This window comes from Indicator indicator, chromosome 11, assembly GCF_027791375.1.
Source record: "Indicator indicator isolate 239-I01 chromosome 11, UM_Iind_1.1, whole genome shotgun sequence".
Lineage (NCBI taxonomy): Eukaryota > Metazoa > Chordata > Aves > Piciformes > Indicatoridae > Indicator > Indicator indicator.
In genome coordinates this window covers 5,449,188-5,467,346 of record NC_072020.1, presented here as the reverse complement: position 1 = coordinate 5,467,346, position 18,159 = coordinate 5,449,188, and the positions used below count along the sequence as shown (strand labels likewise).

The 18,159-nt window shown below is 42.6% G+C and overlaps 2 protein-coding genes across 2 annotated transcripts; both read right to left on the bottom strand.

Annotated features, from left to right (window-relative positions):
* Nucleotides 1–3,188: 3,188 nt before the first annotated feature.
* On the bottom strand, nucleotides 3,189–4,256 carry LOC128969931 (C-C chemokine receptor type 5-like). Its single transcript, XM_054384915.1, has one exon. The coding sequence runs from the start codon at nucleotides 4,248–4,250 to the stop codon at nucleotides 3,189–3,191; it is 1,062 nt and encodes a 353-aa protein (XP_054240890.1). The 5' UTR covers nucleotides 4,251–4,256.
* Nucleotides 4,257–13,480: 9,224 nt separating this feature from the next.
* On the bottom strand, nucleotides 13,481–14,572 carry LOC128969930 (C-C chemokine receptor type 2-like). Its single transcript, XM_054384914.1, has one exon. It carries the CDS (start codon nucleotides 14,540–14,542, stop codon nucleotides 13,481–13,483), a length of 1,062 nt encoding a protein of 353 aa, XP_054240889.1. The 5' UTR covers nucleotides 14,543–14,572.
* Between the last annotated feature and the right edge of the window lie 3,587 nt (nucleotides 14,573–18,159).

Sequence of the window (18,159 nt, the reverse complement as noted above, 5' to 3'; positions counted from 1 at the left end):
ACCTTTTTGGGGTACGGGTGCTGCTGTCTACCACAGCTGTCAAGAGTCCGGGAGAGACGGGAAGTGTGAGTATCCCATTTCCAGACAAGTTTCAATCCTTACTGTCTTGTGGAAGGAATTTTGTTCTGCTGATTTTCAAGCTATGGACGAGACTGTCAAATGCCCTCCTTCCAGAGCAGATCATAAGTGCATGCAAACCTTGTGCCTCACTTCTCCGGTATCACACTACCTGAGTCATTGAAGGTGCCAGTGGACCTCCATCCTTAGTAGCCATGCGGCTTGCTAAGGCTTGCTGCTGTTTGTGTCACACTGATGTTGCCCGCAGTGGGGATAGTAATTCTGGCAGAAGATCCTCTTAGGAAAATGTTTTGAAGGAGGAGAACACCAAAAGCGTTGCCGGGTTTGTAGCTGTTGGGTAACATGAAACCTCACACTGTGGGCACACGATGGCACCATAGTCTTGAGAATGGAAGGCAAGTGTGCACAAGGCTGCTTCCCTCTTCGGTCATTAGGGGAGACCATAGCAATTGTTTTGTGTGCTTATTTATTTTAAAAACACTGAATCATCCGGCATCAGAGAGAATTGTGTGAGTCAGTGTTTTTCCCATCTGTACATGTAAACAAAACCAAATGTAATGACAACCAAAACAATTTATTTGTTATTAGGTTATTAGTAACAAACAGTTAAGAACACTGGAGTTATCTTGATGGTTCTGTGTGATTCGATGATGCTGGTTCTTAGTCCACTTGTAAACTCCTGAATTTGTCCAGCCTGCTCTTTCAGCATCATAGCATCCTGTTTTGAAGAGGAATTTTTCTTCCTCTTTCATTCTTCTGTGGAGAAAGGATTGAGAAGTCTGACACTCAGAAATTAACCAGCTTTAATGGAATGGATAATACAGAATTGCTACCAAATGCCGTGTTATCTATTATCTCCTTGAATGAGGGTCACACTTCACTACAGCAGCTGATACCTGGCTTGTTCTCATTTGTTGAAGGGTAGTCCCTTCTTGGTAAAGTGATAGAAACTCTTGATAAGCTGCTGATCCCCTGGGCCACTAATCCCTAAGTTTCACCTCTCCCCTTCAGAAGTGGCTTGTCACTTAGAAAGATCCATACTGTAGAAGAGAACACTGCAGAGGATCTGGGCTACTTTGTAATGTGTCTTCTAGAAAGCTCACCAGTGTTCTCACAGAGGTTTGCTTGATGTACTTTGCTCCTGCAGGGCTGGTCAAGATCCATAGTCTGCCTGGCACCAAAGCCCACCAGAGAAAATAAACTTAAAGGCAAAGTATCTTAAGGGCCAAAAGAAAAATTAAGTCAAGAGAAGAATAAAATACAAAAATATTCTCATAAATTTACTATAAAAAAAAAAAAAGCCAGCCTGTCTAGAGAAGTTACTGCATGTAGCTTCCTATCTCTGTAAAAATTAAATGCATATATTTGCCATTTTATGCTGAAGTTACACAATTTCTGCTGGTACTGCTATAGTTGCCCATTTAAAAATATATACAAAGTCAAGAAAATTATTGATACACAGCATCTTCAGAAAGATCGTGCAGCTGAAAATCCTTAAATTACAATATGTGGGATCCTTTGGTTACACTTCCCTTGTGCATGTAGTCCAAAAAGAGTGCTTAATATAACAAAATTGAATAACTTAAAAAGATTTCCCCTGTTTTACTTCCTGCTTTCTCAACCACTTAGCAATGTAAAGATATCTTTGGGGCTACTTTGAAATTATTTTAAAGGCTACCTGGAGGAGCTGGGAAACAAAAGTTGCCCTGCTGGGTATGAACGGCAATCAAAATACTCGCTTTTTAATGTCCTCTCTTTAGAGTTGTCCAAAACCATATGTCTTGGAGGAAATATAAGAAATGCTAGATGGTACAGCTTGGCCTAAATGAATTAATAGTGTGATTGTGGTATGATCTTAAGCATGGGAGTATCACCATATTTATTCCATGCTTTTTATGTGTTCAAGTCAGTTGCAGGATCTGAGCTTTAAGGGGAAGCCCAGTCATATTTGACCATCAGTCTTACTAATTAAGGAAGTTTTTGTTCTCTGTAAAACTCCTAAATGGCATTAAAAAAACCCCACATTGTCATAGCCCTCAAATGATACCTGCTTCTAAACCAAAAAAGAGATGCTCTGTGCCTTTGCCTCTATAGAACAGTGAATATTTTTACTTATTCATATGTTTTGAAAATCTAGGCGTATGCTTATCTCTGAAAACATCTGGGTCAACCCTGTTCAGAACTCATTTTCACATCTCTGGTGCTGTTGTGGTTTTGTAGACTTTACAACTGCATTCATTTCGTGTTTTAAAGTTTTTTCTCTTATATAGGCTGGAAAAAGGACAAAATCACTGCACTCAAAAGCTAAAACTCCCTTGACTCATCCACATTTCATCTATGCTAGTTAAAGCTCCATGTACAATGCTTTATTTTTAAAATATTGCAAACACATTGATTTGCTGAGCAAGGACAGGTTAATATATTAGCTTTTGAGTATAAATAGCATATAAATGATCAGTTAATGAAAAGACAGCACTCTAAAATATCAGACACTCAAGTAACTTAGTTATCAACACCTAGTAGTTAAAACTATAATGAGAAAGATCCACAAAACTGGTACTCAACAACATGCAAAGGAAAATATCTGCCTGGAAATATCAGAATCTTTCCTAAGTGGATACAATTTTCACATATCACTTGTAATGATGCTGCATCACAGCCCTCAGGAATTTAGTATGATTGACAGAAATGCACACCCAGGCTAGTAAAAGATGTGACTGGGACTGAGCTGAAATGGCCAAGATAGCTTTTGTAAGCTACAGTCAAGAGAGATTTCCAAAGAAACAGTGCCAGTTTCTAACCACTTAAAAATCAGTTTGTTAAGCCTGCTAGCTTAAGCCCTCAGCCCTCTAGTGCAAAGGTATTCTTTGGCATTTGCAAAAAAAATAGAGGCCTTTTTCTTTTCCCCGGAGAATCCCATGCTGGCACATTTAGGTAGCTAATTTGCCACATCCTTTTAATTTCTGCGCAAATACCCCAACGTAGGAGCAAACATGAACTGTGGTAAAGGTGTACTCTGTCATCTTTGGCAGCTCCTCACAGCCAATAACCAGGACAGATTCTGCAGGTTTTCATCACAGACTTGATTTCACGGAAGTCAATTCCACAGCTTACAATGCAGCAGAAACTTCCTGCTCTCCAGTAGATTGTGTGTAGGTGGAGCTGGCTCGTTCAACTGTGTCCGTGTAGAACACAGGGCAGTACTTGGAACAGTGGGCTGCAATCTGCTTCCGGAAAAACCTCTGGAGGTACTTCCTGAACTTTTCTCCAACAAAGGCATAGATCACAGGGTTAATACAACAGTGGACCATTGAGATGGTCTCTGTCACTTGGGTTGCCTTGTGTAGCTGACCACTGCCTTTGCAAGTAGCAAAGGAAAATGTACCTTGAAAATCACGCAAGAGAATGCAAATGTTGTATGGTGTCCAGAAAAAAAAGTAGACAATCATGATGATGAAAATAAGTCTGACTGCTTTATGTTTCTTCTCATTCCTACATTGCAGTAATGTCTTTATAATTTGTGTGTAGCTGCAGATCATAATTAGCATTGGAATAACAAGCCCCACAATGTTCATTTTTAAGGTTAGGAATTGCTTCCAAACATGTCTCTGCTCTGATGGATAATGAACACTGCAAGTGTAATGTGCATGTTCCTTCTGAGCTTTATGAAACACTATCCCAGGAACAGAAGCAAAAATAGCAACAGCCCAGGTGACAACACTGGTGAGGATGCCATAGGTAACTGTCCTGGCTTTCAAAGCAAACACGGCATGCACGATGGCCAGGTACCTGTCTAGGGTCAACAGGATGATGAAAAAGATCCCACTGTAGAAGCCAAGGAGGTAGATACCTGAGAGCATTTTACACAGCACATCCCCAAAAATCCAATCATGAGCAGCATAATAAGCCCAAAAAGGGAGAGAAAATATAAAGAGCAAATCAGAAACTGCCAAGTTGAGCAGGTAGATGTCAGTCATGCTCTTCAATCTCTTGTATTTTACCAGGATAAGGACAACGAGCAGGTTGCCTGTGAGGCCAAATATCACCACCAAAGAATAAAGTGGTGGCAACAGTTTTGCTGCAAAGTGCTTTTCCTCAATTCCTGGGCAGGGGGTTGAATCACCATAGTCAAATTCTGTTGTCTGTGTCCAGTCCATGGTCTGGTTTTCCATGGTGTGTTGTTCTGGAAAGGAAGCAAAAGATGTTAGGCTAGAGGAGACTCCAAGCCTGGAAGTGAGGGCAATGAAACATGCTGATGTCCTCATCTGAACCACTTTCCTGTGACCTTAAAACCATGATCCGAGTCCCTTCTGACCTGCTAGCTCCTGATGGAGGTTCTTAAGCTGCACAGTGCAGACATGAATCTGCTCAAAACCCAGGAAGCTTTACTGGAGCAAAATTGCTGCTTTTGCAAACATTCCCCAATTTCTTCCCGAGTCTGACTGTCAGCTCTGTTCCTTGCAATATCAAGACTGGGGACATCCATGGTCACATACTATGTTGGACTGTTGTGTATAGCATGAAGTTTTATTTCGAAGAACAAGGAATAAGAGAAAATTGGTAACTGTTAGAAGTTTGTATCTCAGCTTGGCCTAGATTTAGTTTCTTGTGGAGAAAATAAGTGCTGTCAGCCTCCTCAAAGATCAGCTTTCAGGAAGCTCTGACAAGCTCTGTGAAACAGGTTATGATGATAGAGAGGTGTTGGTTTTTTTGGTGAAGGAAGTGGCTGTGGCTCAGGTATATTGCAATAAATAAGTTGATTTGAAAGTATCATAAGGGTTTCTTTTTAAGTACTTTGAGCAACTCTTTTAAGAAAGAAAAAAGTTCCAAGAAGCACCTTTATAAAACACTCCTTGGTCCAAAACATTTACCTCTTTATTTTAAAGCATGACAAGGCTTGGTCACTGCACAAGTGTTTAATATTCTTTTCACCTAGTTCTGTGTTGTATGCTTTGACAGTACAAGTCCTGGAACTGCATGTAGCTATGTATCCCCATCTCCAACACATCAGTCAGCCACGTGTATACTGGCATTATGGGATGAGAGTCTGGCTGCAACACAGTGCCAGACCCAATACATCTTGGCTTGATTGTTTTGCACCTGGATGATGCTCATGCATAAACGTGGGTGTGAAAACCCCTGGGTCATAAGCCCAGGATTGTGTATGTGATTTATAGGATTCATGCAAATACTGCAAAATGCTGCCTTGCTACTCTTACTCTTTTCACCACAGCCCCCTCTTCTTGCTAACTGCTAACACAGTGCCTTCCCTCCTTTTCCTCTGCCTTTTAAAAAACGAAAGCCACATCTTCCCTGCACTTTATCTTCTTCCTTTCAACTCTTTTTGCATGCTTAAATTGTGGTCTCCCCTCAAAGCAGTTCCTTCCGCCAAGCCCCATTCCTCTAGCCTTGCTGCTGCTTCACAAGCCTTTCTTTGCAAAAGTATTCAGCCTAAATTGTGTGTGGTATCCAGCATATGCTGACAATGGAACTACAGACAATCATTTGGAAACCAGAAAAAGGAATTGTAAGTGCTTTTGTGCTGTATCCTGTAAGCTTACTGTTGCAGCAAACAGTGTTGGCCATCCGCTAGAATGCTTCAGTTGCTTAACTGACCTGGGCTTTTTAACGTATTAGCAATATCTGACCGGGCTTATGTTCCCTGATCCTGGAAAAAAAAAAAAAACCCAAAGATAATCCTGGAAGATCTCTGAAGAGATAATATTCAGATAAACACAATATTTCTAGAAATCTGCAGCGTGCTTTATAAATGCTGTTGCTGTGGTTGAGAGTAGCAAGTAGGCAGTTTCCAGGAGAAAAGCTGTCCATGGAAAAGCTGAGCAAACTCATGTCACTGCTTCAAGCTAAGTTTCAGGTCACAGCTCTGTTTGTAAAAAGGCAGATTTTACTAAAGTGAGTTTCAGTTCATTTGCACAGTGCTGTAAAGTGGGAACAATTCAAAAGTGAAGTTAAACAGAGGCAAAACGTTAAGCTATGCTGCATATAAACAGGTTGCATGAGACTGTTTAAATCATGTCATATTTTCTTTTATCACCTTGTGAGAAGAGCAGGTACTCCCCACTCAAACTGTTTTGTCTTGCAGTAACAGTTTTAAAATCCAGATTGCCATCATTTTGTATCACCCTCAGAGACATACTGCATTACATTTGTTACTCAGCTCAGTCTCTGGAGATGTATTTCCTTGCTTACTTGGCTCCTCTGCTCAGTCCTGCAGTGGCTCTGCCCTTCAAGTACTGTATTCCATTGAACATATCTGATCAATTTCCCCAGGGCCATTTTTAAAGTTGGATAGACTAGCAAGGTTCCTCAAGTACTTTTCACCTCAGGCATTAGAGTACCTAAGCAACTACTAAATGTTTAAAAACAAAGGAAAGATGACTTACCATGTATCTGATGGTGCAAGTGGTGGCTTGGGTTATTACTTCAGGAGTAATGCTAAACCGATTTGTCAGTCACAAGAAGAAGGTAAACCCACCTCTTCCTGCATGAAGAGGGATGTCTGAAGACTTCTAGCAAACAAAAGTGTTTTCATTTAAAAAAAAAATCAAAAAGCAGTTCTCTTTTTTCTAAAAATGGTCATCAGATGTTAGTTTTCTATCTCTGTGAGATGTGCAGAGATGTTGAAATTGTGGAGGATCCTCCCAGGAGCCAAACTTCAAGGTTTCACAACGCACAGCTGTAGTTCTAGAAAAAGGTTTTCGTATTATTGTTTTCTCTTTTTCATTTAGCTAACCTCTTTGAATCAAGAACAGTTTACATGAGATTCATCCCTTTCCATTGCTCATTACATTTCTTTTGATTTTTTTGTCCCTGTACAACAAAAAAAAAAAAGAGCCTTGCATGCTGTCAACTCAACCTGTATTCATCAATCTCTTCCATCTAGTGACTGAAGAGATGATTCATTTCCATAACCATCAAGCCACTGCAGTATCTTAGTGCTATAGCACTGCCACAAGGAGATGTCACTGTCACTACTGTCTCCTAGGACACATACCAGATGCTCACATACCAGTGTGACATACAAGTGTCATCAAGCAGGGCTATGGGCACGGACATCTGAAAATGCAGCTAGCAGTTTCCATTCCATTTATTACAAACTTGCACCTCCTGAAGAGGAGAGGCTGGGGAAGGAAAGGCACCTTTCTTAGAGATGCACAACATGATAACACACAATGTTCTTGTCAGAGTCTGTGAGCAAAGCAGAGCATCCATGTCAGCTGGAGAAAAGGTGAACAAAAACTGGATGCATTTCTTTTTCCATTGATTCCCCTAATTACATCTCCTTTTGTTACTTGTTACTAAATCAGGTTAGTATTAGCTTATACTTTCTTTAACCACTAATAGTGAAATGCCTTTGTTTTGAAGAGGCTGAATAAAGACATCCAGGTACAACTGCTTTGTTGCTAAGGGTTTCTTCTCTCACCAGCCCTCCTTTCAGACTCTCAAGTTCTTCTGCCTAAGCTTTTGCTGCCACTGTACAATCAGACTCTTGTCTTACATCTGTGAGGTAAATTCTTTTGAGGGAAATGAGGGGGAAAAGAATTTTTGTCATGGAAACTAGTTAAAAACAAAAACAAAACCAAAACATTTTATAAATTTCACAGATTCAAGGAAGCTGGGTTACTAAAAAAACCCAAACTATAAAATTCAAACCTTTCTAACCTGTATCGCCACCACTTCCTCACACAGTTGTTTGCCGGCAGTAAAATCAAGGGGGATTTCTCCCCTGTTATTCTGTTTTATCATTGTTTCTCTTTTGTAAGTCTTATGTGTACATAATTATACATTGCAGCACACATTAATTCCATTGTCATGGTGTTATATTTTTGTTTTTCTCCAGGCTGCTCTTACTGACCTAGCTGTGCTTCTCACACATTGAGGAGGAAGAGAGCATTGCTCACTTCTGCTGCTTTTTTCCTGGGCTTTATGATCTTGCAGCTCCTTTCCAACATAAACAATTATATCATTCTGTCAAATGTAAAGGATTATTATAACACAACAAATTTTACTTTGGGGACGTAGCTGTGCATTTAACAGATTGTTAGCTCCCAGAATCTCTTTTTTACATAGGTCTTTTATTCTCACACTTGGCTGTTTTCAAGTACATTAAGAGTACACAAATTCTAGGTCCAGAGATGCTCTTTGGGCGTGTGTCAACTGGGAATCACAATACTCCTTGTTGTACCTGTCAATTCCAGGCCTTTGATCAGACAGGCTTGGAAAATCACTTCCCAATGAAAACTACATCACAAAAGGGCCAGGCAGAGTCTGTACAATAGCAAGGTACATGCCAGGACCCAGGAAGCAGAAAGCACTTTTGGGTACCAAAGGTTAGCTGTGGTCTGTAACTGCCCATACTTCATCCCTGCCAGTTACATCCACATGAGTCCTTCGCTTCCAGCCAGTTTGTTCCCATTACATTCCAGGAGCCTAGTGTCAGAATAGGCAGTGTGCTTGGTGTGGTATGATTAGCATTCTGCTGCCACAACCTGCAGAGCTGCTTGGCACTTGCAGGTTTGTGCAATTTTGCACACTGGCCTGTGTATCTGATGACATTGCCCTCCTCCAGGTCAGTGCAGGTTTGTGCAATTTTGCACACTGGCCTGTGTATCTGATGACATTGCCCTCCTCCAGGTCAGTGCTGTGTCCCCACCTCCCCAGGATGAGTCATTTCAGGCTTAAAACTCTCAAAATGAGATTGCTCCCACTGTCACGGGAATGACAAAGCTGCTTGCAGTTAGACAAATGTACTTTTTTTTCCTACCTCTTCATTTTCTGAATAAAGTACAGCTCCTAAGAGCCAAGTGTCTCAAGTATACAGGTACAAAGCAATGCCTTCACCCTTTATTCTAGCATCCTTCTTTGTTTTGACCTGACTGCCACTGATATTCTAGATGCACCAGAGTTCACTGGTTTGGGTTTGTTTCCTGTGCTAGCTTAATTTTAAATTTTTTTACTACTATACCTGGGGGTAATACTTCCAAGGTCAGTAGCCATCCATGGTTGAAAACAGCAGCAAAATTCCACTTCAGAATGAGCAGTATCTGCCTGTTGTGCCATTAAACCTGGTCAGAATCCTATCATTCTCCTGGCACTTAATTCTTTGGGTTCTTCTTAACTGGAATAAGATGCCATGTAAATTTATTTTTATGCCTTTTGTACTGACCCATTTTGTACTTTTTGCTGGAAGGTGTGATACTTGGAGGTTCATAACTGAAAGTTTCTCTTGCTCCCCTAAATCTTTTAATATTCTGCTTATTTATGGCTAATCTTCCCATTGCTCTGGCTGTTACTTTATTAGCCTCTGTTCAAGCTAATAAAGTCATTCTCTTGGGTTTTGCCTCAACTTTTTTGTGTTTATCCATTTTCATCTACTCCTCTTTCTTTATAGTCTGTTTACCTTTATGTCATCTAAAACATGTACACATAACGTCACAGCTGAGTTAACAAACAAGAAAGGGTTATGATAAGAACATCCCTGTGCACTGCTTACCAGAAGTGTCACTATTTCTGTCTTGTCTTACCACAGACAAACCAGTGGTAGTGGTTATAGATGTAGTGGCTGGCTATGAGTGCTGCTCAGCACTCCCTGATGCCAAATATGGCACATTTCCCTTTGCCCTCTAGGACATGTGCCTGACCATCAACAGGTACCTTCTGCTGCATGGGACATTCCTCCCCATATGCTTCTGGCAGCAGCATCTTCTAACAGGAAGGTCAGACTCCCTCCTGCTCTGTGCACAGCCTCAGCCGTCTGGTTTGTGTGGGAGCTGTGCACAGGTGTTTGTCCATGGCATATGGGCATTCTCCTAAGCATGCTGAAAGCCCAGTCAGTGCATTCCTTACTTCTACAGAAATTCAGTGCCAAAAGTTTTGAACTTGTAACCGTTTTTCCTTAGCTGTTCAACATTTGTTGTAAAGTGACAGTGTACTTGCAGTGCTCACAGAGGTTCTGTCTTGAATCTCACTTTTGTTTCCTCCATGTGTCCCCAAAGCAGTTTAGATGTCTTCCAAGTGCTGCAGTGGTTCTTCCTTGTGTTGGTTTCCTCTCTGCTGTAGTGGCAATCCTAGTGTCCCTTGCAATTGTCTTAACACACCTCTAGTTCATTGCAAAGTTTGCACATATCTACCTGCTTCTCTAACTTAACATACATGCTGGGTCTTCACCTCACTGCTCTTCCCTGCAGGACTCGAGTTAAGGAATATTTCTCTCCCACTTTTCTGCTGAGGTGCTTTGTGTTCTTCATAAGGACTGAGGATTTTATTAAATCTACCCATGGAAGGGAAGCTTTAACATGCAATTCCAGCTCCTCCTCACTGTGACTGAAGCCCTTCTAGCCTAGTATGAAGCTAACTGGCCTGTGGCTACACCATGTTGCAGTCACATCTGGTCAATTAGGACTTGAAATTTGCCATGAAATTATCAGAGCCTTGCTGGTCTCAGTGCAATGCTGCAATGAAGAACCAAGGATTACTCTTCCTGAGCTCAGAACATAACAATAAGCTAAACTTTAGCTTGTTTGTGTTCCTGTCAGAACAAAGTACAACATGAGAATCTGAAATCAAAGCCAATGAGTATAGAATGTCACTTATCCCATGGTAGGCAGAGGAAAGGTCTGTGCAGGGAGGAGGAGGAGACAGAAAAAGGAACTGGGACAGTGGAACAGGGGGAATGATATGGAGAAGCAGAAGTGTGTTTTGGTGTTGAATTGTGAATGCTTGAAGTTCTTTGCACATAAAACTTGGGAGATCAGGCATACCACCTGGCTGGGTCACTCTGTACAGTGCAAGGAAATCTGAAATTAGTTGAAGACAGTCTGTAGAAAATCCAGTCTTTATCCCAATATTAACACAGTGTCATCTTTTATTGTCTTGCTTTATTCCTCCTCTTCCTCTGTTTATAGTACACACAGTCCTGTTTCTCCAGATTTCACCAACCTAAAATCTGTGGCCCCAGATTTTTCCCCAAGCTATTCTAATGCACACTTTTCAAGCTTGCAGATGGATAAAAGCTGTGCCAGCTACAGAAGCTTCTGAACTGGACAGGCAGTCCTCTGCTTTGTCATGGTGGTTTCCTTTACTGGAGTGGGATATTGCAAGTGTTTAAATCCATGGGTGCACATGTGAACCACCTCCACTCTGAGAACACAGCTGATGGCCTTTTGCTTACATGGGCTGCAGGCTAGACTGTGGTTTTCAGAAACTGATTTTATTAGTTTCACTGCGTTAACGCAAAAAAGGAACAAACATGTTTCCAATAGGACAAGAATTTAAAATACAACACAGCAGAAAAATATCACAGTTACATCAGGCTTTGTATCACACTGATTTATGCTTTAATATTAAAAAGGTGCTTTCACTTTAGTGCAGTAAAGAAGTACAAAAGAAAGGAAAAATATTATTGCCAAGCAAGAAAGTTTATTGTGGGGATAGTTTTTTGGGTTTGGGGGTTTTTTTTCAGTCTATCTGTGACTATTAACCTCACAAGACAGTGGCCAGATTATAATAGCTGATAGGGTAAAAGCTAACAACTAAGAGAAACAGTGCCTTGGTGTTAAAAGGCTAAAGGAGAAAGAGTTTCTGCATCACCTGGGTTAAGGCATCTGATATTTCAATTAAGAGGCTGGCATTTCCAGCCTCCAGTCTGCAGTCAGAAAGGTCATCTTCCCCAGAGGCCACTTAGATCATACATCTACTTCTGACTCAAGCATCTCTTTTCCTCTACTGACCACTGAGGGCCCTTGAGGAGATCTGCTGTTGATCACATGCCTCACGTTAAAGAGTGCAAAATGCCCTCTTGTGTCCTTATGTTGCCCAGAGGTTGGTTGAACCTGCCCTTCTAGACACCCATGAGCAAGGCCATACATGTGTGAGCTGTGTCCTTCCAAGTAAAGGGGAAACCAAGCAGCAGGACAGTTGCCTTGCAGAAGGACAATTGCAAAAGAAGTGCTCACCTGCACTGCCTTACAGTGCCCCTCCCTCCTCTACAAATATCATGACCCCAGATTACCACTTGCTTTAAAGAGAAGCATAAGTGTATGGCCATTTAGCTATGGGACACCAGCACACTCCAGACTTCACATAACATGCAGTTCTAATTGAGGTGCCAGCTGGCTGTGGGCATTCTGCAGAGATATGCCTCCTCTGTGCTGCCTGCTTTGCTTGCTGCTGTCTGCCTAGAAGTGTACCCCAAAATCAGACCTGCTGTATGTGAAGAGCATGTGTTTCTCATGGAGGAGCCTAGCCTGACACAGTCGCTGCATCTGCCACGTAAAGCCTTCCTTTACACATATGATTTACCTATCCAGAACTAGGGCAGCCTCCGCTCAGTACTGCACTCCTGGGCTCCAAATTCCCTCACAGGCTCCTGATACTTCTTTCATGCAACATCTTGCATAGGTAATTTTCATCCTGGCCTTCCAGCTCTTTGCTGAGGTGCTTTTGTGAGTTAAGTGCTGTTTTCCTTGGAGGGTGTGATTTGTCAGAAGCAAGCTCATGGCTTTTTGGGGTGCATCATTGTCTAGTTGTGGCTTGGTGCATGCAGTTACGTGCAAAACTGAACCCACAAAAATCACAATGTTGCCAATTAAAAGCCCACTTTGGAAAATGTTAGGAACTGAACAGTGATAAGGCAGGCATAAAATTAAAGAACTAAAATCAAAATGCTATAACTTAGCCTAGAGTCGAAAGGATTATGTTTTCAAATGACTACACTATTAGCTAGCAGATAAATCCTTGAGTTAAATGTCCTCAGATAAAGGTCAGTCAGCTTCTCCCACAGAAGAGAGATATAGTGTGATATATTTCACCTACCAATTCCTTTTAATGGAAACATCTTTTAGTCACATACAGAAAATAAGGGGTAGAAGGCAAAATGAAGGCAACTAAAAGCCTCCCTCTTTCAAATGCCTGGCCATGTTGCAGAAAGAATGCAGTCCAATTCCAAAAAATGCTGCAGTAATGTTGAGTACTAATCAGGTACATCAATGCTCAGATCTTCCTTCCAGTGTGTGTCTCCCAGTGTTCACACAGCAGTAAATGGCTCTTTGACCTGACATATATCTACCTCAGTATTGCATTCCCCCAGGAAGATCTCACAGGCATTTGTGCAATGGGTTGAATCTGGGTGAAGAAACACAGAGTCATGCTGTTCTGGGCACCACTCAGATCTTGGTGAGATCCAGCAAGGGAGTCAGTTTTCCCAGGGAGCTCACTGATTCTCATAGTTTAGGAATGGCAACTGCTGTAAGCCCTTGGAACAGTTAAGCACAGGAACTGAACTTTTCCGTGGTGGTTGGCACAGAGATCTTAAGTAATGCCAGACAGTCCTTAAGGCAAAGCAAGTGGTGCAGCACTTGCTTACCAATGTTTTGCTGCCTTTCTACAGTCCAACAGAGATGTCATGCTCTGCAGTGGAGGGTGTGAAGGTGGAACTAGCTCTTTCTAGCTTTTCACGGTACAGACCTGGACATTTTTTGCAGAGGTGGGCTGCGATGTGCCTTCGGAAAAAGGCATAAAGGTATTTCCTGAACTTCTCTCCCACAAACGCATAGATCACGGGGTTGATGCAGCAGTGGACCATTGAGATGGTCTCTGTCACTTGGATTGCTTTCTCCAGCTGACCTTTGATTTCACAGTTTGTGAAGAAAAGTGAACTTTGAAACGTATGCAAAAAAGAAGAAATATGGAACGGTGTCCAGAAGATGAAGTAAAAAATCATGATCATGAAAATCAGTCTGACTGCCTTCTGCTTTTTCTCATTCCTGCATCGCAATAATGTTCTTAGAATTTGTGAGTAACTAAAAATCATAATGAGCATTGGAACAATAAGTCCCAGAATGTTCATCTTTAAAATGTAAGAGTACTTCCAATTTATTGTGGCTTCGCTTGGATAATGAGCACTGCAAGTGTAATGTGCATGTTCCTTCTGAGCTTTGTGAAACACTATCCCAGGAACAGAAGCAAAAATAGCAACAGCCCAGGTGACAACACTGGTGAGGATGCCATAGGTAACTGTCCTGGCTTTCAAAGCAAACACGGCATGCACGATGGCCAGGTACCTGTCTAGGGTCAACAGGATGATGAAAAAGATCCCACTGTAGAAGCCAAGGAGGTAGATACCTGAGAGCATTTTACACAGCACATCCCCAAAAATCCAGTCATGAGCAGCATAATAAGCCCAAAAAGGGAGAGAAAATATAAAGAGCAAATCAGAAACTGCCAAGTTGAGCAGGTAGATGTCAGTCATGCTCTTCAATCTCTTGTATTTTACCAGGATAAGGACAACGAGCAGGTTGCCTGTGAGGCCAAATATCACCACCAAAGAATAAAGTGGTGGCAACAGTTTTGCTGCAAAGTGCTTTTCCTCAATTCCTGGGCACGGTGCTGAATCACCATAGTCAAATTCTGTTGTCTGTGTCCAGTCCATGGTCTGGTTTTCCATGGTGTGTTGTTCTGGAACGGAAGAAAGAGATGTTAGGCTAGAGGAGACTCCAAGCCTGGCAGTGAGGGCAATGAAGCATGCTGATGTCCTGTCTGTAATGCTTCTTGCTGCTAGCACATAAGGTGTGGAAGGGAATGAAATTGCAGAGCTGCCAGGACCCCCTCTCTGTTACCTGTAAAATCGTGTGGCTGGTGTTGGTAGCGTGGGGCCTGTCATTTCCCATGTGTGCTGTCTGGTGTGCCAGGAAAGCCCAGAGGCTGGCTTGCAGAGTGTAGCCATGCTTTTCTTGGGGTCCTGGCCACCTCTCATTGTGCCAGCCCACATTTAGCCCTCTCCCTATGAGGACCACACACTGAAAAAGTGTGAACTGGTGCCTGCAAAGGCCTTGTGATATGGGTGGAACACAGCTGACTGCTGTTTATTGAGGTTGTGACTTCTGGGAAGCCTTAATTCCTGTAGGAATCAGGTCAGAATGGCCTTTGCACAGTGCTGAACATACCTTCCTGGTGGACCTGCTGTCCTGAGTGTTGCAGAGCAGCGAGTTGGGAGCAGTGATCTGGCTGAAGATGGCAAACACTGTCCCTTTTACGGGCTCTGGGTCAGGCACAGGCCACGGAGTGTGCTGGTTTTGCTCTGGATTGGCAACGGACTACAGTGCTGTGGAGAGAACAGAGCAGCAAACACCTTGTCACATGGCATGAAAGATGGACGTTGAGATCAGCATGCTCTACAGCAGCTGTATCTCGTGGCATCTTCCTGTCCATTGTGACACCTCCTCAGTGTTTGGTGCTGAAAGAAGTTTTTAGTCCTCATTTTGGTAGCTATTTAGCAGCCATGATTCAGGAGCGTCAAAGTTTAGACTGGCTAACCATCTTGGAAGGGACACAAAAGCAAGGGGCAGATATGGCCATCTCTATGATTGGATGCTAGCAGTTCTTCATGTGTGGTGGTTATTTGGTGTTGTTTTTCATCCCTTCCTCATCAGTGTTTCCAGTGAGGTGACAGAGTAACTAAGGAAGCACAAGAGTTGGCCAAACTCCAGCTTTGGTTTGGGTACTGTTGCAGGGACTGCACTTGCCTTGCAAGGAGGAGTCAGGGCCTGGCAGGTGCAGCAGAGCTGTGAAAGCCCTCAGACAGGTTTTGTTACAGTGGGAGCAGCTGTGACTTCCATGTCAGCCCGTGGTGAAGCACCATGAAAGGCACTCAGAGAGATTTGCTGTCTGGTGAAAGGGCTGCTTTCTTCCTGTGTCATTGGCACTGCTTTGCTCAGGCCCTTCCCTGCAGATTGGTAGCTGTTCACAGCAGGTTGGTGGCTTTGAAATCTGCACTTTCCTGGCAATTAGATGTCTTGCCAAAGGCAGTTTGATGCTCTCTTGACAAAGGTGACAGCCTGCTCCTAACACAGAAGGCTTCAGGTAATCATCTGCCCTAAGTGGCTCTGTGACTCCTGACAACTCCGATAGCAGAGCCAAGTTTGCTGCCTTCCTTTTTGCACCCTCACCACGATTCTGAACACTGAGGTCTACCCCATGTGATTGCAGACATCTTCTGCAGAGACCATTGCCTCAAAACCACCACTTTGTTCTCTCTGCACTTCAGTTCTGCAAGACTAAAGAAACTCAGCCTTTGGCTGGAGTGACGCAGAGGCAGGCCCTCAGTCTGCTTTCAATTAGAAACTCAACTTAATGCCATACTGGGCTATTCAGAGTGGAAGCATCTGACATTTCTGAAGTGTCTGAAGCTCCTGGGATCGTACTCAGCTCTTTGAGGAAAGGATTCTTTCCTGGTATGTAATTATAGACTCTTTAGGATCCAGAGGACCTAATTTTAATCTAGATTTTTATCTCAGCAGGGATACATATAATATTTTACATATATATATATATATAACATAAATAATCATCTTGAAGACATTTTAATGGTTAAAGGGTGTTGAAATAATTTATGCAAAAGCAGGCAACTGAGTCAAGCCTAAGGCAGAAATATAAAAGAAGGAAAACTCTTTCTGGTGCCCTCCTTCCCTACTAACTTACCCTGTGCCATGCAAATCATCTCAGTATATGAGCAGTCCAACAAGGTGCTACTCTCCTTTCCCTTCAGAGGACTGGGTATGTTCTGAGCCTCAGGAAGCTGGGTACAGAGGAGTGTGACCAAGCACCAGGCCAAACACCTGCACTCTGGGCAAGAATTCTTGCAGAGAAAATGTGGTTACAGCTTGCATAGGAAAAAATGTTATTTTCTTCACAATCATGATGATGATGAGCAGCAGAGATCCTTGTGATGAGGATGTAGCTCTGAATCATGTATTATCAGGTTTCTGGGGTTTGGCTGCTTTAGGAGAAGCAGTGTTAGCTGCTATCTATAGTGTATCTCCTTCATCTGCAGGAGTGGCTAGGTGGTGGTATGACTATCCAACATTTCCGTGGTAGAAGCAAAGACACTCCTGACTTGGTACACTGGGTTATTCAGGGATGGCAGCTGTCACAGTTCAATGGGTCTGTTATGCCCTAAAGGGGATTTGGACAAAGTTTCCTTATGGAAATCAGGACAATTGATAACTACACGTTGTAAGAGCCTCTTATCGTAAACGTGAATTATCCTGAAGGCTCTTTTTCCCTTTTCATGGCCTAAGACAAGGTTTCCCTTACGAAATGTATGAAGGAGTACCACAGCATGACTGCCCCTGCCCACACTGTCCTTTCCACAACAGGCAGTGTTTGTCATACACCAAATGAAATGCTCACAAAGTTGCAGTCAGCTCAAAAGTGTGTCAGGAGCATCCAGGGCACTTTGTGAAGAGAGAGAAGCATAGTGTAACACAGAGTAAAACCGAAACCTAGATGAAGGAAAAGAATACCCCATATCCGGATAGCAGGTGTTGAGAGAGAGGAGCCCATTGCTTCTGCTGACAGCTCTCTCACTTTAACTTTGCCTTTGGTTTTCCAGAAGGAGGATGTGGACAGGCAAAACCACAGAGAGGACTGTGCACAGACACCAAAGGCATCTAGGGCAGCAAGCATAAGAAGCAGCACTTTTTTCTGAGCTACCAAGAAAACTGGTGGAGATGTGGAAATGCAAACTAAACACTTTATGTGAGGCTCTGAGCTGCTAGTTTCCCTCTAACACACCTTTTGATGTGGTAGTGACCACAGGATTTCTTTCCAGGATATGACTGGGGAAAGACAGTCTCTTCCAACATTAAGCCTTGCTTTGGAAACCTCTTCCTCTTCTATAACAGCTGAGCATCAGAAACCTCTCCTCAGAACTGCTTGCTTCCTAACTGATAAGGTTTTTTTCATCCCTTTACAACTCTCAATTTAAAATATATTCTGGGCTTGGAAGAACAGGCTTAATTCTCATCAGAGCCTCAGGATCTAATAATTTCTGTTCCCCAACAAACCCAGAGAGACAGTCTCACAAAAACACTCAGCTTTTCTGCAGTTAGACAGAGTCAGTAGGGTCACAGGACAGATGAAGTAGGTATTCTTACCTAAACAAATATACAGCAAAGGAATAGTATCTGCACTGAACACAAGTGCCCAGAGAAAGAGAAACTTGAGACAGCCACTAAATGTCTTCCTCCAAATCACAACTATGTGTGTAAGAGGGAGCCTGGA